The 27,468-nt window shown below is 36.1% G+C and overlaps 1 protein-coding gene across 4 annotated transcripts in view; it reads left to right on the top strand.

The window, feature by feature from the left end:
• The window catches only part of PIK3C2A (phosphatidylinositol-4-phosphate 3-kinase catalytic subunit type 2 alpha), a 41,007-nt gene that overhangs the window by 9,509 nt on the left and 4,030 nt on the right, over nucleotides 1-27,468 (top strand). For 3 of the 4 annotated variants that reach the window (XM_059826153.1, XM_059826151.1, XM_059826152.1), the window contains 24 exons: nucleotides 1,183-1,303; nucleotides 1,951-2,062; nucleotides 2,643-2,722; nucleotides 2,827-2,890; nucleotides 5,427-5,570; nucleotides 7,763-7,805; nucleotides 7,894-8,107; nucleotides 8,190-8,312; nucleotides 9,944-10,111; nucleotides 13,499-13,607; nucleotides 14,373-14,515; nucleotides 15,147-15,335; nucleotides 15,808-15,901; nucleotides 16,168-16,262; nucleotides 16,581-16,761; nucleotides 17,655-17,759; nucleotides 18,673-18,765; nucleotides 19,100-19,229; nucleotides 20,791-20,927; nucleotides 21,610-21,779; nucleotides 22,894-23,050; nucleotides 23,468-23,577; nucleotides 24,357-24,564; nucleotides 26,973-27,097. In XM_059826153.1, coding sequence (XP_059682136.1) covers nucleotides 1,183-1,303; nucleotides 1,951-2,062; nucleotides 2,643-2,722; nucleotides 2,827-2,890; nucleotides 5,427-5,570; nucleotides 7,763-7,805; nucleotides 7,894-8,107; nucleotides 8,190-8,312; nucleotides 9,944-10,111; nucleotides 13,499-13,607; nucleotides 14,373-14,515; nucleotides 15,147-15,335; nucleotides 15,808-15,901; nucleotides 16,168-16,262; nucleotides 16,581-16,761; nucleotides 17,655-17,759; nucleotides 18,673-18,765; nucleotides 19,100-19,229; nucleotides 20,791-20,927; nucleotides 21,610-21,779; nucleotides 22,894-23,050; nucleotides 23,468-23,577; nucleotides 24,357-24,564; nucleotides 26,973-27,097 — 3,115 coding nt within the window. The remainder of the gene's footprint in view (nucleotides 1-1,182; nucleotides 1,304-1,950; nucleotides 2,063-2,642; nucleotides 2,723-2,826; nucleotides 2,891-5,426; nucleotides 5,571-7,762; nucleotides 7,806-7,893; nucleotides 8,108-8,189; nucleotides 8,313-9,943; nucleotides 10,112-13,498; nucleotides 13,608-14,372; nucleotides 14,516-15,146; nucleotides 15,336-15,807; nucleotides 15,902-16,167; nucleotides 16,263-16,580; nucleotides 16,762-17,654; nucleotides 17,760-18,672; nucleotides 18,766-19,099; nucleotides 19,230-20,790; nucleotides 20,928-21,609; nucleotides 21,780-22,893; nucleotides 23,051-23,467; nucleotides 23,578-24,356; nucleotides 24,565-26,972; nucleotides 27,098-27,468) is intronic. The other variant, XM_059826154.1, reaches the window with a different exon arrangement.

Below are 27,468 nucleotides of genomic sequence, written 5' to 3'. Positions count from 1 at the left end.
ACTCTAGGTTAATAAGTTAAAAGAGTCTTAACGAGTTAAATAGTGTTTCTGAATTCATACTTCTTATTATTCCTTGTTCTTGAATTCCACGTATTCATTCTTCATATGCTATCAAATACCTCTATGCTTGTAATAATTAGTTGTCTGTTAATGAGATGAAGCACTTGCATTATTTTGTGGAAAATATTGTTGTGGCATTACCTCTCTGTATCCACCATAGTAGTAACATTTCTTTCTTAAAAAAAAAAAAATGGTTTGGGAAAATTAGGAAGGTCCCTGGAGGGGATTGGAAAAAAAAACTTTATACAGTGTTTTTACAGAATTTTAAGGCACTTGATGACATTGTTTGCAAATGATTTAAAGGAGAAGATCAGACACTGGGTAGGGAGGGGTAGAGAGCTTTTTGTACTTAAAACATTTGTGATGTTAAAATGTATCTATGTATTTTTTGTCAGTGACAGGTAGTGGCTGTGGGGAATGGATTTTGGGTTTGACTGGGATTATTTCTTTTGGTCTGTAGTTGTTGGATGGAAGAGAGAGACTGTTTACAAAAAAAAGCATTTGGAGCCTGATGTGAAAGTACTGGTAGTCAAGAGTTGCTTTTTGCAAAGGCTTGGTGATGTTTACTGAGATATGATCTGTACAATGTGGAAACTGCCCTAGACAAATGGAAAACAAAAAGCAAAAAGGACTTTCAGTAGGATTTGCCTCTGCTACAGCTGATACTCACTTTCTCAAAAGCAGAACAAATACAGAGGTTCCACCTCCAAGTTTTCAGATAATGATTTTTAAGCTTTAAGCAGCTCTGGGATCACTTACCTATTTGAAGTACTTGCTAAATAAAGGCAAATTTATAATAAATAAAAAAAAGGCTATCCTCATATAAAAACTCCTGGAAAACAGACCGCAGACTGTTTTTGTACTTTTGGTCAAGTGACTACACTGTATCCTAGTTTAAAAAGGATTTCTACAGGCAGGTTTTATAAGATGCCTTTCTTTGTGGGGGGGGAAAAAAGTGAAGATCTCAAACTATGAAATTTAGGAGATTATAGAAGCATAAGAATCTTCCCTACAAGTATAAAAATAAATTTCATTAAATAACTACAATTTGTGAGTGAACAATGGTTAATATCACTTGCTATAGATTTATATTTAACTTTTAGATGTAATTTCTTTAAACAGTGAGTTCCCCTGTTGAGCTTATAATAATGCAGGCACTTTGCTGGGTGCATGATGACTTGAATGAAGTGGACATTGGCAGCTATATCCTGAAAGTCTGTGGCCAAGAAGAAGTTTTACAGAAGTAAGCAAACTCTCTTTCATTAGTATTTAACTTCTTTTTCATGGCACAGTTACTGGAAAGTATATCTTTAATCAATTAATGTGTGAAAGCAGAAATCTTGAATGTATAAGAGTCACACTTTGCACAAAGATCAGAAGTCTTTAGAGTTGCTTTGCGATATAGCAAAGTAGGTTCTCACACAGCTTCCTGAAAACCTGTTCTAATCTGCCATCTGTTGTGTTGAACACACTTCAGATGCAGATTTCTAGAGCATTTCTGTAGATGGATGTTGCTATTTTCAACTGCTCTTCAAATCCTAGCAATCGGGGGAAAAAAACCCTACTGATTTCTAATAATTTGAAATAATCTGTGGTTTTGTTTTTTGTTTTCTTCAAAACTAATGGTTTACAAATACCCATTAGTTTTCTGGGTTAGGGTATTTGGTTTCATTGTTAGCCACAGTAAAGAGCTTTAGCAAAAGTATAGGTGTCTGTAATAGTATACTAAAAATTCTGCAGAAGTAAAAATCAGATCAAGAAGTATGGTGTGGAGGTTGATTCAGCATTTCCTTATTTTGAGCCAACAGGTTGCCTTAAATATTCCATGTGAGGTTTTTTGAAAAACACTGCATGTTTTTGGTGTAACTATAGCTTTCTTTTGTTTAAAAGTAAGCACTGCGTAGGAAGTCATGAGTATATTCAGAACTGTCGGAAGTGGGATACCGAAATCAAACTGCAGCTCTTGACCCATAGTGCAATATGCAGAGATCTGGCACGAACTGTAAGTAGCTCCTAAACTGCAGCAGCAATATAAATCTTCAAGAGGCTGGGAGTTCGCATCAGAGTTGATGGATCTGAGGTGTAACCTTTTTGTGTGATTAACAAATTAATGTCTGCTTGGTGTTGGGAATTGTATTCTCCTATACTACGAGGAAATGAAATAAGGCAACTAGTATAAATATGGATAATCTCTCTTTACTAGACTAAGTACTATAGTTGGAAAAAGTATGCAAGCATTTAGGCATTGAGGCCTGAAAGAGAAGCAGCAAATTTCAGAGCTAAGTAAAAGTTGAGAACAGTTTTTTTGAATTTAATTAGATATGTATCGGACCATCAAAGAGGAAGGGAGGAATATTTGATATCTGCATAGTTAGGCACTCAATTGCTGTTTATTCCCCCTACCCCCTGTCCCAATGTGTACATGTTTCATAGGCTATTAATTAGTTATTTCTTTTCCCTTTTGAAATGATCACCTTATCTTTCCCCTTATACTCCACAGGTATTGGTAATGAAACTTATAAAACAGTATTACAAATTATAGAAAGATGAGAACTGGACTTAATACCTATTATTTATTGCAGGAAGATGATGACAGAACACCCATACATCTAACCAAACACCTCTACAAAGTAGAAAAGCCCTTCAGAGAACCTATTATAAGGTAATGTTATGTGGTTATTTTAGTAATCAAGCCCACTGCTGAATTTCTGACCAAGGTTATGTTATGCTCTTGCACTTGTGTTTAATAATTACTATTTCTTGCAGGTCTTCAATAGAAGAGCTTCTTAATGTGTATCACAAGCAAGTTAACATAGCTCTTAAAAATGAGGTAAGGGCATTGTAAATTTTTGCTGAACCAAAAGTAGCATGAGAAAGTTTACTAATGAGATAGTTTGAAAAAAGACTTGCAGGTATTCTTGGGGAAGCTCAGATCTGAACAAGCTGCTAAATGTAAATTTGGAATCATGGATTTTTAGATTGCTTTTTCTCTTTTCTTCCTAGCTTTTCTTGCAAACTAATTATTACCTAATTGTTACAACTAGAAAGGTATTTTCCAAGTCCTGGGGTGCAAAATAACCTTTTTCTCAAAAATACTGGAAGAGATTAATTTAGGGGAATAGGGAAAAGGTCTGAATCCTGACTGTGTCAGTTGTTGTCAGCCATGAGTAATACATTGGTAACAGTAAAAAAACTACACAAAAGTGAGCAGTGATAGTTGTGTACAGTGGGAGTTATGACTGAAGCATGTTGGGAACATACAAGTAAGTTTTACATAAAGTGTAGTAACATCTTATTCTGCACTATTGAATTAGTTTAAAACACGCTGTCAAAACCATTGTCTATTTCAGTGTATGATAGGTAGCTTAAAACAGCTTGCATGTGGTGTAGTTTGAATTAATTTTCTAAATGCAACAGCTTGCTGAAGATAATCTGTTTTACTTATTTCTAAAAGGAGAAGCTTAGTTTAACTCTTGATAGTAATGTAACTTGGAGACCTAATTTCTTAAACATTAGATAACTATGTTTCTTAAACAGTTTCTATAAGAACAGTCTTGAAATCAATGACTTAATTACAATAATTCCCATTTCTGCTATGTTTGCTTCTCCAGGAATGCAGGTTTGAACAAGCTGATGTGCACTACTTACATATTCCCTTAATGTTATTTAATTCCTTTGATGGCGATTCACTATGTTCTCAAGGGTAGTTTTGAACACTATCTTTTTGTAGAAGAGTAAGATGTTGTTGCTCCTTGCTATGGTGGTGTGTTTGTTGCTTTGCTCTTGCAGCTGCTTCAGCTTGCTTGTTTAACTGTGGTTGCACAGGCTGAGGAATGCAAAACATCTCAATTCAGACTTATATTCTACTCTTTCTACAGTCTTTTTGAGGATGGGAGATGTAGCTTGTAGGTGATGATGATTGGGTCCAAATATCAGCAGTTCTTGCATTTGAAATTTTTCCACTTCCTGAAGTGAGTTCTTGTACATATTCAGTAGCTGAAACTTGCTAATTGAAGTGAAACAGGGTAAAGTAATCTGTAAATAACTTGTTTATAGCCTTTGATTTCACATAGTTGGACACTTGGAAAATTAGCTATTGTCTTTTATATTGAGATTAATTTGAGAGCCAGTGAGGACGATAGCAGTGGAAATCTTGCTTTGTTGTGTGCCAAAACAGCTGTTATCTTCAAAGTGTTAGTTTTGAAAGTATGGCTTAAATATTTACAGTGTCTTCTGACTTCTAGGGTTATTTTCTTACCAGGACAAAGTTAATTGTTGCCAGGTAACTCCCAATCCCAAAACTTTTTGGTTCAAATGGCTTCTTTGCTATCCATTTGTAGGAAGGTCATGAGAATATGTCTGGGGAGGTGGGGGTTGAGAATTGGTTTACATCTTACCAAGAGGATATTACACTAATCCCTCTTACTTAGTTTTAAGTGCTTATAAGTGATTGTGAAAGAAACCTATACATTAAGCCTTTAAAAAATAAACAGTTATTTTGAAGCAAATGTTTTCATTTTCTATGTGTGTTCTATAAAATTGGATGAAAGCTTTGCTTATATTAGGACAAAACCCAAGAAACCTAGGGTTATTTAGATTTAAGTGGCTTTTCCTGTATTTGAAGAGAAAGAAGAAGGGAATATTAGCAGCATCTCAACTTTGTCTTAAGCAGCCTACCAGCACTTTCATTCACTGATAAGAAGCTAATCTATTCCTTTCAAAAAAGATTCCTGTTAAGTGTGCAATCCCCTTTACTTTCCTTCTCCAAGGTGACAGTTTGCGATTGCTTCATCTGGAAGAACCATTTAAATTAAATAATATGTAAGGCAAAAGTTGCAACAAACTTTTTTCAAAAATGTATTAAAGTGACGTAAAAAGGATAAAGTTCCATTATGGAAGCTATACGGTAGTGTAAGTGTAATTTGAACCTATATGTTTATTCTAAAAGGGCTGAAATTGAAACACTGCTTCTTTAGCATTTCCTCCTCATGCTAATTGAATATCCTTTTTTGAACTATACTTTTTTATGCCATGAGGCAATTTGAGCTTAATATCTCATTAGAAAATACTTGACTGCCTACAACTTAATAGAAAAATTGTTGGAAACCTCCTAATGCTTCCTAGGATGCCATTCTAGAATTCGTACTACTCCTATGTCTTTGGCATTGATAACTGAGCTATAAAGAAGCTCTCAATACTGAGGTTTTTGTTTAATCAGATTATTACACCGCAGTTTAATGTAGCTGAGATATGCATTTCATAATGAAAACTTCTTGGCAATCCATTCTAAAAAATAAATATTAAAGCAATATTGCGTTTCACAATTGTGATCAGATCAATCTGTTCTTTCATACATTCCCTATTAGAACCAGCATAAAGCAGTAGATCACGTAATTAAGACTGTCAGAAAAATCTGTTCTACATTGGATTGCGTAGAGACTCCCGCAATAACTGAATCGGTAAAGAAGCTAAGGAGGGCTGTTAATCTTCCAAGGACTAAAAATGCTGAGGTAAACTTTCACACTATAAATTGCATTCTGAGGTATGCTTTTTAACACTGTTAAATACTATTTCATAATCTTTGATAGCTGCAAATACCAGCAACAGTTCGGTCAGGGTAATGTTTGGTTTTTCTATTTTACCTGATATCTTCTATTTATTTTAACATCTCTATGCTGTTAATGTGTTAATCACTTGCTCTTGGAATCCTTTCCTGTTCTAAATAGTGATGTTTTAAAACTAGTTTTAGAATACTGTTTTCTGGTTCTGTAACTACAGACTTATGTAACAGTAGATGCTACTAAATCTGACCGAGGGAAACTGACAGCTAGCTCATGCCCTCTAAAATCAATGCAGTTATACTTAAAGGAGGAATTCACATCATGTATTTTCTGTGCAGTATTTATGTGAATAGCAATAGCATCTTCAAACTCTTAACAGTTCATGCTCCTGCATTCCTGAGCGTGTGGACAAAAATAAAAATCTCTTAAACAGCACAGATTTTGATGGTAAAACTGCTGTACAATGAACAGTTCACTTGAGTAGAATTGGTCTCAAATCACATTGTCAAAACCAGTCATTAAGTGGAGAAGTGGGCAAATAAAAAAGCTTAATAGTCTTGTAATGCTGTTTCTGTTGTGCTGCTGCCTTATTAGACTGGTGATTCGTGTGCTTTTCTATTCACTTTTGGCTTCATCAGTTCAATGATATTTTTGTAATACTGAGCAGAAGTCTTGCAAAAGTCATAGACCAAATAAATACAGTTGTCACAAGAACTAAAATTCTTGCAGGGAAATGCAGAAGACATAAGGAAAACTTAGTGAAATACAGCATATCAAATATTTCTTCAATGTTTGGGTTTTTGATAGGAGAAAACTGTAGAAATAATTAGATTACAGTGTAAAAATAACTTACAAAAATAATGCTTTCCCAGTAGAATTTGAAAAAAGTACTTTTTATCAGTAAAACCCTGCAGTTCTGTTGTGATGAACATTACTGTTTAAGCTAATGCGTATGAAAGCATATAGGTTTGCTTTCAGAAATGAAATTGCTGTGAAGTTTGGAGCCAGTTGCATCTAAATCTTATGTAAGAGATTGTTTGATTTATTTTTTTAAGTAGTTGTTCTGTGGTTGGAAGAAGTAAAAGAAAACAGTGAATTGTCAAGTAGAAAATTTCGTGTATAGTGCTGTTTCAACAGTTTGGCATCCTGTCATCCAAAAGTACTTGGACTACTTGACAAGTATGGTGGAAACATACAGCAGTTTTTCTGAAAGTGGAAAATAATGTGATTTTAATTTTTTTCCCCTTGAGTTGCTGCATGTTTTCTATAAGAATGTGAAGTTTTTTGGTAATTAAAACTTGATGTTAACAAGATGCTCAATTAATACACTAAAAGTGTAAGGAGAGCTTTTATTCTTCTGCAGCAGTTGTGGCAAACTTAGTAGATTTTTCTCGGAATTAGGAATTTTTATTTTTAAATCTCAAACTTAGTTTTCATTAAAAGTTTTAGTTTTATTAGAACTTGAATTTGGCATGAAACCCTTCCTTATTAGAAGGGAGTAAATTCCCATGATTTTTTTATCACCTTTTGGGTTCAACAGTGTCCTTTTTGAGACTAGACATTGTTGTAATACTGTATCATGTTTAGACTTCCAGTTTAGCAGACCAAGAAGCAGACACAGCAGATAGTATAAAGTGACAGTACTTGCTGTTCAGTTTTCTCAGTTGTCTAACATTTTTTTTATTCAGTAAGTTTATAGTAACTCTACCTACAAAAGATACCTTAACAAATGCCATAAACAAAACAGCTGTTCAGACTTAAATTACTGGGTAATAGAGCTAACAGCTTCTGCTTTCATCCATAACAGCCCTGACCCAAATTTATCTCTACTCAGAGAAGTTAGAGTATCCTGAGCAATATTCCAATGTTCTGTGTCGTTTAAGAGTTCATGAAGGGTGTCAAAACAGTTGTGACTTGACAAAACATGAGCTTTTAAACTTGGTGAATAGTTGCTGCATGATATGGAAATTGTGATGCTGTCAGTTAACTCTTGAGGAATTTGGAGTAAAAAGATGTGTTACATAAACCCAAATATGGGCCTAATTAAGATGTTCCATAATTTCTGTACAAGATACTTAAGAGCAATGGAAAATTAATATGGGTTTCTTGGTACTGAAATTTGCTTTAACTTTACTGTGCAGGTATCCTTAAAATGTGGTGATGACACTAGCAAGAGCTCATCTGGTGAGTCAAGCTCTTCAATTTTATTTAAAAAACTGCTTTCAGGTGGCTGTTTTAGGAAGATATGTGTTAAAGATAAATTATCATTTAGGTTCGCTGCAGCCTGAAAACCCTCTGAAAGTGAGTATAGACCAGTTAACAAGAGCAGTTGAGGCCCTTCTGCGACTCCACGTGAATTCATGTGGCAGTTCTGCAGCAATTTCTCCAAAAGATTGTAAGAGTACTAAGGAAGCATGGACTGCCACAGAACATCTCCAGTTTACAATATTTGCTGCACATGGAATTTCTTCCGGTTGGGTATCGAAGTGAGTAATTTATTAATTGTAAAATTCATCATTTTATGGATTTTTTTTAGTTCATTTAATTTACTTTCTTTTCCTTGTCCAGTTATGAAAAGTACTACTTGATTTGTTCTCTGACCCATAATGGAAAAGATCTGTTTAAACCTGTTCAGTCCAAGAAGGTTGGCACATACAAGAACTTCTTCTACTTGATTAAATGGGATGAACTGTAAGTGACTTTAGCATGTTAAAACTCACTAAAATATTTTGGTTCAGCTAGTACCTAGCTAGCTGCTGAATACAGTCATTCAAACAACTCTTGCTTCTGATTCCATTTGAAACGTTGAAAGAACAATGTGTGAGACTTACTGACCAAAATGAGAAATATTTTTCCAAATAGTATTTCACTACTCATTTTTAAAAATGTGAATGGAAATGCTGGAAAAGTGCCCTATGCTAAGGTATTTGTAGTATGCAATTATAAAGAACTGGGAAGATCATAGCATTCCTTGTAATGGGAACAGCTGGTGCTGCTTAAAGAAGGATGAATAAAGCTTCCCTATAAGCAGTGCTCAAATTATGTAAATGGGGAGGAAAAGCAACTCACTCTTACTAACGTTAATTCTGAATCAGTTCTTGTTCCAAATACATTGTAACAACTTTGTATCTGAATTTAAAAATCTCATTTACAATTATTTCTATAAAGAGAGCAGATGCGTAAGTGCTTAAGAGTATGTGTCTATGGCATATGAGAATGTCTGGTTTGAGCTACTAAACTTCAGTTTCTCTTATGGGGCAGCAGAAGAGGGTGGAAAGGAAGAAGGAAAGGCATGCAGAGAAGAAATAGGGAGAGGATGGCAGGTGATAACTGAGAGGGGAAAATATTTTTCATTATCGATGCACAGCTTACTTTTCTCCACTTAATAGTTATCAGGCAGCCTGCCATAACTGGAGCATCAGGTGAGCTCCACGTTGCCCTATATCAGTTTTCCTGACTGTTTTTAAAGGTCAGAGATAGACCCTGAGGAATACCTTGAAAGTCTACGGTGACAAATTATTTCAGACCAGGAATGAGAGTTTCAAGTTCTAAAATACATGCCTTCAGAGAGTAATCAACTACCTTTTTTTCCCTGATGATACAGGGGATTAATTGTCAGACCTTTTGCTAGCAGGTATTGGTGTATTACAGTGAAAGATGTATCAGATTGCTTGTAAGCTGCTTAATATAGCTGTAGTGTTTCATAAAGTAACTGGCTTAGTAATACACTGTGATAAATTTTAGGATGATATTTTGGTGTGTTACAGAAAATTGAACTTGAACACTTTAAGCAATAAAAACAGTGTAAACAAAAATCTGAGTTTGAATTGCTCAGTCAGGTGTATACTCCTCAGCTGCTTTGTTTATGGGTGCTGGTTTTGTACCATTTGAATTTAGCTTTCAGTAGTTCTGTATAGATTCTTCCATTTGGATAGAAAACTATTGTCAGCTGACTCTAAATCTGAGATATTAGGAGGCAGCTAACATGGAATTGTGTCTGTTGTCATAGTGAGTTGAGTGGGAAGACTGGTTATGCTGGACAGTGTGGTTCTGTGTAAGGAATGTGATTTAACAGACAAAGATTAAAAAGGGTTGTTCTAAATCTGGCTACAGTGCAGAAATGTAACTTAGCAGGTTTTGCAAACTATTGGTACAGGAGATAAAGTGGAGTGAAATATAATTTCATGGAAATGTAACACTTGCTCTTCAATATTAATTAACTTTTTGAAAGCAAGAGGCATCTATGGATTATATGGATAAGCCTGTAGCTTACTAACAACTGTCTTTCCTCTGACTTACTGTTTAATACTTTTATTTTACAGAATAATTTTCCCCATCCAGATTTCACAGCTGCCTTTGGAATCAGTCTTATGTCTGACTTTGTTTGGAATACTAAATCAAAGTAGTGGGAGTTCTCCTGACTCAAATAAGCAGAGAAAGGGCCCGGAAATTTTGGGTCAGGTTTCTCTACCTCTTTTTGATTTTAGGCGGTAGGTATCCAAAATATGGGTAAGATTATTAATATGATTTACTCTATATAAAGCTTACTCCACTCCCATAACTATAGAAACTGCTTCTCTGTCACCGAATGTAGTAGGCCATGATAAAGATAAGAATCATAAACTATATTGTTATGGAAATAATACCTTCAATTAAATAGAGTACAAAACACAGTCCTGTATTGTAGTATTTCCATCTAACTGGCTGAAAAAACTTACCTGCTGGAGGACATTGAATATTGTTCGGATGAAAGTGGTTTTATTTGCAGGAAATCTTCACAGTAATGTGGGCCAAAAGATCATGTTAGTACCAACTGTTTGTAAGTATGCAGCAGTTGAGTGTGTAAGTATAACTCAAATTGTCCTTCGAGGAATCCACTGATGTTCAGGTGATGCCCTGTAAGTCATACGCACTTGAAATATTTGCAGGTGTCACTGTCTACTGAATTGATAGCCTCCCTTCTACTGAAGGAGTACAGTCTTGGCAGTGGCATTTCATGAGTTCTAATATCTGATTAGAAGATCTAAAGTATGTTATATTTGCTAGAGGCAGTTCAGTCAGTATTCATATGTTTTAGCAGGTGAAGTGTAAACAGCCAGTTTTCAGCCAGTTCACGAGCCATGGTGATAGAGAATGCAACTTGTAAAAAAAGTGTTTGCAGCAAGCCTTGGATTCAGCAGGAATAGTGTCTAGTGCAATACAGAACAGAATCCAGACAGCAGGTAAACAATGTGCTATGCTTCTGTCGTGTCACTGGGAAAGAAGCACTTTTGCCTTAAAGCTGTCTTAAGATAGGAAAGAATAGCTCTTATCTTATGCAGTCCTGTTTGTAGAGCAAAATATGGTGATGGCTCAAATTTTTAGAAATAAAAGACCTTTAATTTAAGGTCTGCAGTATTTCAAAGTACTATTATTCTTTAGAGGCATCTTCACCTTGGCTGCAAAATATTCAGTGCTGCATGTTTCATAAGTTTACATATGTAGGAGCCAAACTGGAGAATTTTTGGATATATTGATTTTTTTTCTTTAATCCTTTTAAAAATCCCTAAATCTGATAGTAGGATGGCAATATAAGCCAGCAAGAGAATCAAAATACTATTTTAAATTTTATGATATATTTTAAAATACAGATGGTTTTTCATAGATAGGAAAAATAAGCCATTTCTTCCATCAGCCTGTTTCTGCATAATAGAGATCACAGGATGTTCTGAAATGATTCCTTTTAATTCAGAGTTGGATTCATTTTAAAAATTAAAATGAAAATAAAGGGATAATTAACAACTGTGTTAAAATTAGGGCATATTTCTAGTTTGAACTGGCCTTCCTTCAAGTACTGCTGTTGGATCCTCTTATACCTTTTTCACTAAGAATGAAAAGCCTACAATGACTTCCCTCAGTTAAGTATTCCTGGATTTATTTAAGTTGTCTTGTCCTTGAAACTTCCATTACGAAGTGTATTCCGAAATGCTTATCAGTGTGGTAGCTATTCAATGAAACATTTAACCAATAGAATTGAACCACGGATGCCAGAATTAAGCATGATGTTGCAAAAGTGATCACACCATTGCAAAGTAGCTTCAGGATTTATGCTTAAGATTTCCTATCTATATGTGCTTCTGACTTCTAGGTCTTCCTAGAAGCTTAAATAATAATTTATTGTCATATTTAATTGTCAGCCAAGGCTGCAGAAACACAACAGAGTCTTTCCTGGACAGTTCTATGTATTGCTTGTATCTGTTCTGTGTGGTTTGCGTCCTCTGGTTCCAGATATGGCTCTACTTGTTTCGCTTCCCTTCTTGTATAGTGATGATTCCAACGGTGTGGGGGTGCTTAAGAGTTTAGGCTTTCCTGCATTGCAAAGATGGCCTGCAGTGGCTTTCAGTCACCACTGAAACTAGGATTTCTTTTCATAAATGATGCTTATTTCAGCCTTCTGTTTAAATGTTGCATTTTGGTCTCCTATCTAAATATCACTTTTCACAGTCTTTGATTGAAAATATAGCTTTTGTTTTGATTCAAACTGCAAATTTATCTTGTCTTCATGCTGCATGGTGTTCTCATAGTAGTTAGTTTGAAGAGAAAACTGTATTTTCTGTTTATGCAGAGCACTGCAATGGAATATGTTGTGCCAGGGTTTACTGAATGGCCTGTGTGTGGCAGCTGTAGAGATGCTAGTGGTCTAATCCACTTGCAGTCTACCTAAATTAAATCCAGACCTAGGTAATTAAACATACTAGCCAAATATTCCAGTAAATGTTGAGAATAGCAGGGGCTAAAACTTTTAGCTAACTAAAACATAGGAAGAGTAAAAAGTCATATGTGCTTTGGAACAATCCGTAGTCAAGTTAAAATCCCTTCAGATGAAGTGTGTGTGGAGTGGCTTAAAATATCTTTACTTGTGGATGAGACAGAAGGCTGTGGGAAGTGTATTAAACTGGAGAATTATTAAAAAGAACAAGCTGTTCAGTTACGCTGTAGTGGCATGATTTAGTGATTTGTATTGGCGTCATAAGCTCCCACTTAATCAATATTTACATATAAAGAGCTGTTCTTTCTTTTGAAACACATATAAACCCTAAAGCATCTTTCAAAATATACTAAAGGCTTGGCCTTCAAGCAGTCTTCAGAGACTTTTTGATTTTTTTTTTTAAGGACTGATAGAAGCTTTCTGTGCCGAATATTCAGTGCTTACTGATTTATGAAGCATCCTCAGTTGTGCCTCACAAAAACTGGAAATGGTATTAATATTGGGAGTAAATTGACAAATACAAATGTCACCTGATATGTACTTGCAGAACCTAGTAAGGTGGATGGTCCGGGTGGATGGCAATGTCTATACTATTCACATGCCTGTGCCTTTTTTCTGAGAAGTTAAGAAGCGGGGTGTGTGTGTGTGTGTGTGTGTGTGTGTTCAGTTTATTCCTCAGAGGCAAAAGAATTTCTCCCTTAAGTAGGGAGCACTTAATTTAGCTGGGTCAGCTGTGTCAGCACTGAACTTTTTTCTTTGCCTTTTCCATGTAAAAATTGTATGCAGCATTTTGAAGGACTTAAAGTACCGAAGACATCCAGTGAAAAGAAAGAAATTCATTTGACACTTGATGATCATAATTCCCTTTTTTAAGCTCCAGACTGTATTGGCTAGTACAGTTTGATTTCCTGTGTTCTTTTCTGAACATCAATGTTGAAATACTTGTCATAAGATAATTCTTATCTGTAGTAGAAACACATACTCAGTTTACATATTCTCCTATACTAATATTTTGGCGTTGTTTCCTTGTAGTGACCGTTGATCTTCACCAGATAGTGCTTTAATAACTAATACCTTGAAGTAAACAGATTGTGACAATACTATCTGTATATTCTTTTTTCCCCCTCAGATTGTTAACTTGTGGGACAAAGCTCTTGCAACTCTGGACCTCATCACATCCACATCATGCGTCAGGGATGGCCAGTAAGAAAGGAAATACAGAAAGAATAGTATTGCAGGTTATATATAATTCTGACTTGATCTGACTATGTTTTGTTTGAATATTGTGACTTGTAACTCTTGCATGAGTGGTAATAGATCAATTAATGTTTGGGGAAAGTGTCAATATTGCTAAGTCATATTTGAAAGCCAGTATAGAATAGTGATTATTAAACACTAAGGGCAAACAATGGAAAGCTGCTCTAAGTGTATACAAGTCAGTTATTGAATCACTTTCTTGAAGTAAGAGCATGTACTACCAAGGCATTTCCAATTTCTATCAGTATTGGGAGAGAACTGGGACAAAAGCGATCTATAGAAATGTATGCTGGGACAGGAGTTGTCTAGACTCAAACAATAGCAATTCCCATTTCTTTATACAACATCAGCACCTCTCGTTCTAAATTCAGAGTCCAAATCTCCCTCCAAAGAGAAGGTACCTTATTAGGTGGGGCTTAGCACTCCCAAAATATGGTCGGAGTTGGTGGTTGAGTTGAAACTGCTAATAGTTCTGTGATTAGTCTCTGCTCTAAGCATTCTCACATCACTTCTGAGGAGTACTCCAACTACTGGGTTGTGCAACAACACAGTTGTCATATGTTTAGGCACCATAGTTATGTAGAAGAATTGAGATAGAAGAAAAAATAATCAGGGAACAGTATCTGAAAACCGTTACAAATGCAGAACGAAGGAGTTGGAATGCCTAAACGTCTGAGGTTGCTGAGAGGGGGGGCTTTCTGTACTGTTTTTAAGGACTTGCATCATCTCCCTTTTTTTTTTAATAGATTGACTTCCCATCCCATACTTTTGATATTGAATATAAAATTCCTCAAGCTGCAAAGACTACTGTGCATCATTCCATAGAAACATTAGAAAAACCATTGAGAGAACGTCTCCTTGCCATTCTCACCAAGGATAACACTATTGGGTATGTTTGTCCTTTTCTGCTATGGTCTCTGTATGTGACAATTTGTGGTTAGGATATGGAATGCTTATTTATTGCTAAATTTCTTTAATATGTTTCTAGTTTATTTTTGAAGACCTGTGGAGACTTAAACAAGAGATTGAATTAAACTTCCGAAGTAATGGTGCTGACTTAATGAATTTACTTGTGCTTTCCATGGCCGGTGTCATAACATTCTCCTGTTAAAGATTGCTACCCTTTTGACTGCCAGTTATATATGCATATTCCTGCTTGGCAGTTCTTCAGTCACAGTGGGCAGTGCCAGTTTCAGCAGTGGCTGTTCATATGCCACGGAAGCTTTTCTGGCAGGCTTTCCCACTCACCTGCACCAAGCTAACATTAACATTTTGGTTCATTTCAGATTATACTAAAACTTATTTTTGTCCCGCCCAAATGATAATGTTGAACAACTGGTTCCATAATGTTTGAGGCTTTATTTTGCTTCTTGTTTTGACTTTTGTGGAGGAAATAGTCATATTAATTTCATTCCTTTTTGTGTTAAATTATCTGTATGTATACAATGACCAGTAGCATTGGGGTTATTCAGGTGATGGTCTGTAATGTGTGTTAAAAACTGAAATGCTTTTGTCTGCAGGCTATCAAAAGAAGATAAAGAATTTTTGTGGGAGAAGAGATATTATTGTCATAGTCATGCTAGTAGCCTACCAAAAATACTGGTTAGTGCCCCTCACTGGGACTGGGCAAGTCTTCCAGAAATATATTCATTACTTCAGCAGTGGCCTCCTTTATCACCCTTAGCTGCACTGGAACTACTTGATTCAAAGTAAGAAAAACAATGTAAATAAGTGTCTGTATGTTGTGCTTTAAATAACTTTTCTTCAGTAGAAGATTCTGAATGGCATTCTTGTGGAAAATATTGCTGAATTTCTTGTAGTAAAAGCTAAATTTTCATAAAATTTTGAAGAACACTTGCTTACTTTTCATGTAGACTTAACCAAGTCATGCTGTGAAAGAATAGCAATAGTGGTTAGGATTCTGAAATCTAAATTGCAACAGGAAAGCAAGCTATACAGCCAAGCTATCAAGACTGAAGTTTTGAGATATTAGTATGCTTGTCCTAAACACGCACATGTGTTTGCATCTCAGGTAATAAAGGGCCTCAAACTTGTAGGTCCTTTATTGAGCTATTAAAGACTTTATATTGGTTCTTTTGTATCTAGCAGATCTCAAAAAGAGGAAAAAAAAATCCAACATGAACAAAATAAACTTAATGTGGATTTGTGGTGACTTTCTAGGTTTGCTGATCAGGAAGTACGAAATACAGCTGTGAATTGGATAGAAGCATTAAGTGATGATGAGTTAACAGATTTCCTCCCTCAATTTGTGCAGGTAAGACTTTCTGCCTACACTAAAGTTTGAATTTTTTTGCTCTTGAAAACCCAAAGGAATTGCTGATTACTAGTAGCAGAAGTGCAACTACATGCCTCTATACTTAATAACCTTAATGCATGGTATGAAAAACAATTTGAGTAAATAATCGCTCTGTGACTGTCCTATGGATTTGTGGTGATTCAGTCTATGCATTAGTCATAAAATCTCAGTCTTCATCTGGAATGAAGTCCAGACCTGATTTATTTAATTTTCTTTGCATTTAGGCATTGAAGTATGAAACTTACCTTGACAGTGCTCTTGTCAAATTTCTTTTGGCTCGGGCACTGGGAAGCATTAGAATAGCGCACTACCTATATTGGTAAGATGTTCTTTGTTCCATTGTTCACTTAATGTTTATTATAAGATTAATATTTCCAGAAAAAAATATTCTTTCTTAATAACATAGTTCATAACAATGAATGTTTTGAATGGAGAGTATACAAAATTTAGATCCTGGGGCTTTTTTCATGAAAACACAGACAGTTCCTCTACAAGGCACAAACTTCTTTGCTGTGTTATATCCTATATATCAGTCACTTCGGATATATGTAGCACTGATTCATTAAAATATTTTAATGTCTTAGTATTGCGTTGTTTGCAGTATTTTCCTTACAAAAACTTAAATCCTTTATTTCAGGCTTCTTAAGGATACACTGTATGACGCAAAGTTTGGTGTAAGGTATGAGCAAATTCTTGGAGCTTTTCTTTCAGTCTGTGGAAAAAGGCTGAGGGAAGAGCTCGAGAAGCAGACCAGACTGGTGCAGCTTTTTGGAATGGTAGCAGAAAGAGTGAAGCAAACAAGCGGATCTGCTCGGCAGGTGTGTATATATTTTTAATATTCTTTAGGAAGATTAGACTGAGTATACCTTCAAAATAATCCACTCAATTGCCTTTTTAGTCTAAGTTCAGTAGGATGTTACATAAAATATACAGGAAGATCTATGAATCTATTGCTCTGCATTTTAACAGGGAAATGGCTTAATGAAGTTGATGTTTTTGACAAATCTGTCAGTCATCTGAAATGTAAGATTGTGTGAGGTGATAGGGTAAGAAAGTAGGATGGCTTTTGCGTACAGTAAACCAGAATTGTTGGTCTCTTCTCCCAAGAGACTAGCGACAGGACAAGAGGAAGTGGCCTCAAGTTGTGCCAGGGGAGGTTTAGGCTGGATACTAGGAAAAATGTCTTTACTGAGAGAGTGGTGAAGCAGTGGAACGGGCTGCCCAGGGAGGTGGTGGAGTCACCATCACTGGAGGTGTTCAAGGAACGTGTGGACGTGGCATTGCGGGACATGGTTTAGTGGGCATGGTGGGGTTGGGTTGGTGGTTGGACTTGATGATCTTACAGGTCTTTTCCAACCTTAGTGATTCTGTGATTCTGTAATTGAGTTTAAGCTTATAACTGCAGAAGAATAATCCCATTATGCGAAAGAATGGGATATCTGTTTATATGCTAATAATATGAACTTATAGTTTGATAGGGTGAGATGCTATCATCTGGTTCAGTCAAAAAAAAAAAGTCCACAAACTTGTGTGATGTTAGTATTGTACTGCTAGGCTTATGTATTTTTAATAGTTAAAACAGCAGTTATAATTTCTAGCATTCCTTTGACACTGAGGAGTTAAAACATTGGCTTCAAGATAACTTTGTCCAGAAGTTTTCTGTAGATGTTCCAGCTAGGAAAATGTCAGCTGAATTTTTTTTTGTCTGCAGGCTGCCTTGCAAAATGGTATGGAACGTGTGCAGTTATTTTTCTTGAAGAACAAATGCCGTTTGCCTCTCAATCCCAGTCTTGTGGCGAAAGAGCTAAATATTAAGGTACTGCACATCCAGAGTTTCAAAACCTTTTTGTAAAAAATTTATACAAATACTTGTGTAAAACCAATAAAGGTACTTGTATTAAAAAATATATATATATCTGTAATAACTTATTTCTTCAGACTTGGTCTCTTTTGAGACCAACAATCCTGAGTATAGTAAAGCAGGGGAGTACTCAAAGTGCATGGAAAGGTCCTGTTAGCAGTAGTAATCAAAAGAGAAAATTGAGCAAGGTTATAAAGCTCAAACAATCAGTAGATACTGTGAAATAGGCAAAACCACCTGTTACTGGTTGTATCCAAGAGATGCACTGAATCCAGGGAGGCAGACAGTAGCTTTATTTTATTGTGAAGGTCCAGCAAGTAATAATGTAGGAGAAGCAGGTAAATTACTTTTCCAGAACTCTGCAAGGTTTGACAATATCTGCTTAACCACAGTCTTGATTATACCATCATGCATGACTGAGAACCTAAAGGTCTGTGAACACTGGATTTAATCCTGTGTGGAGAGACAGTTTGTCTTGCTTTCCTTCTCTGCTCTAACTATTAAATCATGAGGATGTACTTGAAAGCAGATAAATGAGAAAATACTGTGAAACATGCAAATGTCCTTTTTTATATATCTTCTGGGTTTCAGAAAAGCTACTGATAAAATATTTATCCACGTTTTATTCACTCTTCCCTTCAAAATGTATAAAACATCACTGTGCAGCACTATTGGCTTTTGTACAAGAATTCAACAAATAACAGCCAAAGGGCTCTTTATTCAAAGGAAGCACGTATTTGCCAGCATCGTAGTGTTAAAAGTCTGAATAGGCTCATTGTGTGTCAGACCTGCTTGTTGTCATAATGTCTTGTTTTCTGGGTTAGCCGGAATAGTCCTTTTTGAGTATTAACACTAAATCTACTTGTAGGCATGTTCGTTCTTCAGCTCCAATGCAGTACCACTGAAAGTTGCACTGATAAATGCAGACCCTCTGGGAGAAGAAATTAACGTGATGTTTAAGGTAGGCCTTACATACGCATTGGAGGAAAAAATCTGACTGATAATCACTATTTCATTGGTATAGATTAGCTTTAGCATTGACCAATAAGCTTAGTTACTTTGTGAGTTTGCTCCCGTGTATCTAGAAACCAATGTCTGAACAGGTGGTAAAATGTGAAAGTCTACTGCATGTGAAAGCTTAAATGTAGCTTATTTCTCTTTTTAAGTGCATAGCTATGAGGGAGTAAGTAGCATGATGTGTCACTTCCCAGAAATGTAAAGCAATTAAAATCTGTGAAGTTTAGTTTTTCTGAAAGCTTATTATGTCTTTAACTTTTTTATTTTTCCATTTTAAGGTTGGAGAAGATCTGAGACAAGACATGTTGGCTTTACAAATGATAAAGATTATGGATAAGATCTGGCTGCAGGAGGGACTGGATCTACGGATGGTTATCTTCAAGTGTCTCTCAACTGGAAAAGACCGAGGTGCAAAACCAGATGCTGCCTATAATCTTTGCTCCCCCACTTCAATTTCTTGTCACACTGATAGTGGAAAAATTTCTGTGCAGAGGCAGGCTCAAGAAACAGTGGAAGGCTAGAAGCCTTCCATGCAAGGAACTTCAGTGGTCAAGAGTATTCCAAGTTAAATTGTTCTGAATTTCCTGATGGCTGAGTTGCATTTAAATGTGTTTCTTCTCTTGAGTCCTGAGATTCTTACGTGTTCTGTTGTCAATTAACAGCAGTGCAAACAAGTAAACATAATCAGAGCTAAGGTTTTTCTGGATGCCGTTACTGTAACCCAAGAAAATAACGGTGCCATAGCAATCCTCAGTCTGAAAGTTTAGTTATGGTGAAAGAAATTATTCAAGTCAAAACTGAAATTCTAAAGTATTTAGAATTTGCTGCAGTTGAGTCAGGGCATATCATTCATGTACTGAAACATGCAAAAGGAAGAAAAATTTAGAACACATGCACGCACACACACGCTATCCCCCAGAGTTAGTGTCATATGTGGGTAGAAGTTCCTTGGGAATATGATGCTATCTTTCAGGTTTCAAACTAGGTCACAGATCTCCGAGTTCGAGTGTAAATACCACCCTGCACCTTGAACATGCTTTTTGCTAGTTTTCGCTAATTCTCTAGAGCTAGCCAGTAGGACCCAGAAGATCTTTAAGAGTATAAACAATAACTTCAATATTTCTTCAGTCAGATGCTAAACAGCAGGATGAAAACGCTTAAATACATGGAAATGTTGGAAATTTGGGTTGGCAAAACTAAGCAAAAAGCTTCTGTTTATGCAAGACTTGCTTTTTAGAGAAACAGACGGCTTTTCCTCTCTGCATGATGACTTGATTGCATAGCATGTTACATTGTTTTTTTGTTGCTGCTAATATTAGTATTCCTAAATTACTTGAAGGATTAAAGTGAGAAAGAAAAATGGATGTAAATTACAGATTTGCCTTTAATAAGGCAAATCATCTTGGCTCTTGCCAAGATAGAATTAAAATTCTGTTAAGTGAGTAAATATTTTCCTTTTATGATTTAGCAATACAAATACTTCTAGTAAATGGTATCTCCAAAATAAGGCCACATGTAAAGCCCGTTGCCTTATTTCTGGAGCAACAGTCTCATCTGTTTCAACACTTGACAGCAGTTAAAGTTACTAGATTACTTAAGTGTCAGTGTATGAGAAATGTCAGCATAAAAATATTTTGCAGTTATTGCTTATAGACCAATACTAGTTTATGTAGTAGGAAGTAATTACTCAAAGTGTAATTTAGATGTGCATTCTAGCAGCCGTAACTAATTGTAGTAAAGTTAAGCCTAACTTGGATTGCTACATGTGTTTCATGGTATGCTTTGTAATACAGTCTGCAGAAATGCTTAGTAGACTAATAGCACTATTTTTAAACATAACTGGGTTTTGAAAGAAGTTTAGTCTAAGATTATAAAATCCATCATTGTCAAGAAAGTTTCTACTGAATAATGAAAATGGATTATAACTGAAGGAGATGGTTAAATACACTTTGTTATATTTTATATAAAGGCATGGTAGAGCTTGTTCCTGCTTCAGATACACTTAGGAAAATTCAAGTCGAATATGGAGTGACAGGTTCTTTTAAAGACAAGCCTCTGGCAGAATGGTTGCGAAAGTATAATCCTACAGAGGAGGAATATGAAAAGGTAACTTTTTTCAGTGTTCTTTTTTGAAGATCTTTTAAAAGGTTTAAATACCATCTTATGAAAGAATGAAATTCTTATTCCAGATCTTCCATTGAAATTTTTGTTTTATATCTCTAGGAAACTTGATGGTTTTTTCCTATAGTTGAAAAAGAGCAAATGAAAATCCCTTATGTAACTAAAAAGGAGCCAGATGGATTCTCAGGATTCACATCAGGAGTTTTTATCAGATATAGAAAAAATGTGCTTGAAAATTAAGATAGGGAGGAATGGTGGCTGCTCTTAATTGTGGTATAGGAGCAATGGCCTCTTCTTATACAAGCACATGGGATTCAAAAAATAAAAGGTTTTCTTTTGGCTACAACGCTGTTACAACATATTGGAAAAATAAGTCTTGCACCCTTTTCTTTGCTAAAATTTATTTCTTTCTGTGATTTGTCTTCAACTCCTCTTTTCTCTTTCACTTATTTAAAAAACAAAACAACCATTTTTGCTGGGAAGTGAGTTATCTAATGATTTTTGCAAAGCTATCTGTTTGAAGAACACTATTTTGGAAAAAAGCAAATTTTAGGGCCTGTCTTGCCTGGCTTGGATTTTACGTTTGTCAGGGTGGACTGTTGAATGCACAAATGCTGTTTTTCCACTGATATTTGATCTCAATTAACTTTTTTTCTCTCCCTCCCAGGCTTCAGAAAACTTCATTTACTCTTGTGCAGGATGCTGTGTAGCTACTTATGTATTGGGAATTTGTGACCGCCACAATGATAACATAATGCTTCGAAACACAGGGCATATGTTTCACATTGACTTTGGAAAATTTTTGGGTCATGCACAAATGTTTGGTAGCTTTAAAAGGTATTTTCTGTAGCTAAGCAATGTAGAGAATTAAGTAATTTTTAATATATTTTTATAAGCATTATAATTCTAAGCATTAACTTTTAAATTCCTGTTATCTGCTGTTCTCATTATGAAGCCAGTATCTTCCAATTTAACAACTGAGTTTCCAGAATGTATTCAAATTTAACTGTATAGAATTAATTTTGAAAAGGCTCCAGCTTCCTATTTCCATGTTCTGATCTCTGGAACTGTTTTAATTCAAAACACATAGGCATAGCTTTCAATTAAAATTACTGTTCTAGCTACAGGTAGATTGAAATAAGGAATTTAGTCTCCTAAATGTCACTTATCTTCCATACTTCCAAACTGCACTCATTCCTTAAGAGCTTTGTGCTATACACACTTGGCAAATCTCAATGGGAGTTCCTTTACAATAGTTATAAAACCCAAGTATTTTGGTTCAGGAAAAGATTAATATAACTTTTTATTGCTATTTGGGAGCCTTACATCTGACATAAATCCTGGTGTCATACTTTTCCGGAATATTGGATAAAACAAGTGTAGTTTCACCTTTTTAGCTATATTAATGTAATTATGTATTGCATACTTGTTAGGTAAACTTCATCAACAAATGAGAAATTGAGTGCCAGGACCTTTTACGTCATCTGAATTTCTGAGTGTGAAACAAATGAGAACAGACTCTTATAGAAACACTAGTGAATGTCACCATTATAGAGAAGAGTGAACAGCAAGTTTGTATTTACTGATCTTCTGTGTAGGAGAAGATAATCTGTATCCAGGATAGAGGAGTTACGTTTTAGTCAGGTGCTAATATAGTCATTACACTTGTTTTAGGGTGTTATGGCTTCCAGAAATGAGGGATGGAAGGCATTGTAAGGTAACTTGTCCTCCAAGCATTGCCCCAGGAGATCTGCTGTAGGCCCAGTACCATGTGAATGTGCTGGGAATCTGTGACAGCACTAAGCAGCTGAACCCAACCCAAAAAAGTAAAATCACTTTAATGGATTATGTAATATCATTACTTCAGGGTGGGGGTGGAGGGGAGGAGGAAGCACATGACCAAGTGAAGAGACCTTATAAATAACTTATGAATTCTGTGCTTTTTGAACAGGGATCGAGCTCCTTTTGTGCTAACATCGGATATGGCTTATGTCATTAATGGTGGTGAAAAACCCACTATTCGCTTTCAATTGTTTGTGGATCTCTGTTGTCAAGCTTACAATTTGATAAGAAAACATGCAAACCTCTTCCTTAACCTACTTTCATTGGTAATCATTTTATTATTCAGTTGAAACTTGATAGATCTCTGTTATTGGATTGTATTAAATGCTAAGCTTTTAATGCTGCAGAAACTCTTATTGCATTCTTTTAAAAGCCAGAAACTTCAGAATTACCTTTTTAGGAAGGTTGTATTTGGATTTTTCTTTTAAGCTTTTCTAAATTCTCAGGAAACAGATAGGTAGTAAAACTAAGATACCATAAATTACATGGCAAAGTGTTTTAACTGCTTTTAACTGAGCAGAAATGGTGAAGGGAATAACCATTGATTGTAAGTAATTGTTGGCTATTGCTGTTAGCATTTAGCAAGTTAGTGCAGCTTCAAATGAATGTGATGGTCTAGGTTTTAATCATTTCAATGTAAAAGTATATTGGTTTTATTGCATTAAAACTGTAAATTCCTGCAGATGCTTTCATCTGGGTTACCAGAACTAAGTGGGGTTCAGGACTTGAAGTATGTCCAGGATGCTCTCCAGCCCCAAACAACAGATGCAGAAGCTACCATTTTCTTTACAAGGTACTAGATAAGTGAAAACTAAAATATGTCCCATTAAGAAGATGATGCTGGTAGATTTCTGCTATGAAAAAAATGGACTAAGGATGTTCACAAGCGTGTCTGTAGAAGTTGAGTAGTTACACTGTACAATCATAAAATATCAGTTAACCAGTGAACTACATAATAAGATCAGTTTCATATAAGATTAATGCTTGTGCTAAAATACTTTGCCTTTAAGAGTAACCTTGTACAGAAATTTTGTTTGAAATACTGAGAGCAGATCATTCTGTTCGGCTGTTTGAGACTTGCATTTTGAATGCATCCTAAATTGCTTAATAGCAGTGTATATGATGGGAACCTTGTAATGCATGGGAAGAAGTTTTCTCTTCCAAGAAGTGCTTTTGCACACTGGGTGGGGAGGGATGATGCTCCAGTGTGGCAAGTAGGGGGCCTGTGTATATAGCAGCAACTCAGTTGTTGCTATCTGTTAAAAAATGTGTTGTTGTACCTAATTTTAAATATATGGGGGAAACTGCAGTAGTATGCATGTGACTTTTTTACCAACTCTGGAAAGACTTCACTTCTTCAATGACAACCTATTCCAAAGTTTGGATACTGACTATTAAGTGCTGATATGCTATTTATGTAGCCAGTTGATCACTTTTAGTTTAAAAACTGTTTCTCTGTCAGTAAGAAATTGGTTTTTATTTTTCTTAGGCTTAAGTCTGATTCATTGACAGAACTACTTTTGTACGTTCTGACATGTGCTCTAGTATTTGACGTTATTTTTTCTCTTCTAGGTTGATTGAATCTAGTCTGGGAAGTGTTGCCACAAAATTTAATTTCTTCATTCACAATTTGGCTCAGCTGCGTTTCTCAGGTCTACCTTCTAACGATGAACCCATCCTCTCATTTTCTGCTAAAACGTATTCTCTTAAACAAGATGGCCGAATCAAACAAGTGTCTGTGTTTACATATCAGAAGAGATATAACCCAGATAAACATTATGTAAGTATGTGGAATCTGTTCCCACATACTGTGGAAACAAATCTGTGCATTTTCTTCCAACAAGATACATTCTCCTTCTTGCCCTAAGTTCCGTACTTAATCACGGAGAATTAGTCCAGGGGAAGCTTGCCTTGTTTAGCCTTAAGTAGCTAGGTTTGAGGTAGACAACTAGGTTCCCTTTATTGACAGCTATAGATACTTACTCATTTAGTTGGGCACTAATGTCAGATTTAGGATGACCTGTAGAGGTTTCTGACGTCTGACTGCATTGACTATAATGGGAGCCTAGAAACCCGCACCAATGTTGACACCCAAAACTAAGCCCCACTGTGGATGACTTGAAAGCAAAACCAAAACCCATAACTGAAATTTAGGTGGGAATGGGCCTGCTTGCTTCCTGGAGAAGAACAGAGTTGTATTGGCTCTGGCTGGGATAGAATTATCTTTCTTCATAGCAGCCCACACGGTGCTGAGTTTTGGATGTTTCACTAAAACTGTATTGATAACAAGCAATTGGTTTGGCTGTTGCTGAACAGTGCTTGTGCAGTGTCAAGGCTTTCTCTTTCTTCCGCTTTGCCCCTGCCCCCCCTGTAATGAGTAGGCTGTGGGTGGGTGAGGAGTTGGGAGGGGACTCAGCAGGCACAGCTGACCCAAACTGGCCAGAGAGATACTTCATAGCATATAATGTTATGCTCAGCAATAAAAAGCAGGGGTAGAGGAAGAAAGTGGGGGGCAGGAGGATGTTGTCTTCCAAGGCGGCTGTTGCTTGGGGCCTGGCTGGGGACAGGTCTGCTTGTGGGAGGTGGTGAGAGATTGTCGTTGCATCACCTACCCTCCCAAGGACTGTCTTTATCTCAACCCACGGGTCTTCTCACTTTTTTGCTCTTATTCTCTCCCCTGTCCCATTGGTGAGGGGGTGGGAGTGAGCAAGCAGCTGTGTGGGTGCTTAGCTGCTGGCCAGAGTAAACCAACCACAGGAGTGCTAGAGTACAGATTGGTATTTTTAGCATCCAATAATATTCTTCAAAATGAAGACACTTCTTGAAGATGGTCCAGAAGGAAGCAGAAAAGGCAGAAGTAGTGTTGGTGGAGATGATTTAAAAAAAAAAAAAAAATGGGGATTTGAGTCATGTTTATGTGCTTATGTAGCCACCTTCTGTAAAAAGGCTCCTTCCTGAATAGGAATCATTGAGTCAAACACTTTCTGGTTTTGTTCTGACCTTCCATAATAGTTGTATTTGCTCCTCTTAAGTAAAAGCATCACATCCTGTATTAATGCACCCATGCTCCTAGTCAGTCTTACTAGAGGCAGCAGCATTACAATTTGCCCTCAGGATTCTGATAGACCTGGGTTACCCTTTAAGACTTGTATTAATATTTTTATTCCTATTCAGAGGTGCAACCATCTTCACCTTTTTTTACTTCTCTACTGCTGTTTGCTGTCCTAGAATAGTAAGCCTAAGTTACATTTTCCTCAAGTTGTTTAAAAAGTGAGCTATATTGATATATGCAAATGTACATCTCTTTCCAAGTTATATTTGCTGTAAATGTATTAATCTGGTAAGACACTAGCTAGGGAAGGTAGAACAAAGCTGAGTAACGCTAGAAGTGAAGAGCAGCTTTATGTAGAATCCCTGTATTATAAATGTATTTGAGCACTCCTGGTCTAAGCCAAAACAACCACTTATCTTCCAGAAAACTGTTAAGATGATGTAGTCTCCTTCTGGCTAGATTTTTAAACCTCTTCCCAGTTGCACATTTTTTTAAGTATACATTTAACTCATCTGCCCATAAAATGAGTCCACTGAATTGAATTTTCTGTGCAGTTTCTCAACCTTCATTTCCCTTTCATAATAATGTGAGTAACTACATCCTGGGAATGTACCCCCAGTATTTTTAAAAATTCCTTTTATGTAATGCAGTACACTTGCATCTGCCCACCAAATGATCACTTTAAAAGTGGAATCCTTTAGAATCTTGAGAGAATCAGATTGAAAAAAATTAGGCATTAGTTTCCTCCATATCCACACCTGAAAAGTTTTGTGGTAGTTCTGGCCCCACAGATGCATGTCTAGAAGTAATCCTGCACTGATGTGTTAAAATTTTGTACCCCTGCTATGCAAGTATGAACTTATAATGAGGCTTAAAAGAGAGAATGTGGAGGATAGCTTAGCCTTAACTACCTTTATCCCCCTGTCAGTTGTGGATCTACATTATGGGAAGATCATGTGATGTTACTTTGCTTTACAGTAGGGCTATTTATAATTTTAACTCTACTATAAAATGCAAACACTGTTACTGGGATGTGCGTGCAGGAGAAGGATTGCCTTAGTAGAAAGAGTTAATTGTTAAGGAAATTATATTGTTAATTTTGTTACTTTTATATTTTTTGTGTGTATTTTGGGCAGATCTATGTAGTGAGAGTTTTGAGAGAAGGGCAAGTTGAGCCAACATTTGTCTTCCGAACATTTGATGAGTTCCAGGAGCTCCACAACAAACTTGGCATTCTCTTTCCTCTTTGGAAGTTACCAGGGTATGTTTCTAACTCACTCATCACTGTTTTAACAGAAACAACAAAACTGCTCCCAGCTGGGTGGAGGAAGAAATCACTTGAAATGGAGACAAAACTGCTCAGGGGCAAACTAGATCTCAAAGTTGGCAATTAAGGAGAAAAAATGTTGTCTAAGTTTTTAAGGAGGAGAACCAGAGGAGCAACTCAGTGTCTTTAGTCTGTGTGTCATATCACTTATAACAATTACCTATAAATGTTTCCTTGCCTTTCTGTAATGTTGTTACCTATTAGTGTGCTGTGTTTCCACTCATGATTGACATTAAAAAAACGGATGTCAGCACTTCAGGATGGAAATGACAATGAAATCTAATTGTACTTTAGAGAAATTAACT

Source organism: Gavia stellata, chromosome 17 (assembly GCF_030936135.1).
Source record: "Gavia stellata isolate bGavSte3 chromosome 17, bGavSte3.hap2, whole genome shotgun sequence".
Lineage (NCBI taxonomy): Eukaryota > Metazoa > Chordata > Aves > Gaviiformes > Gaviidae > Gavia > Gavia stellata.
Note: the sequence above shows the minus strand (reverse complement) of the source record. Positions and strands in the feature narration are given on the sequence as shown.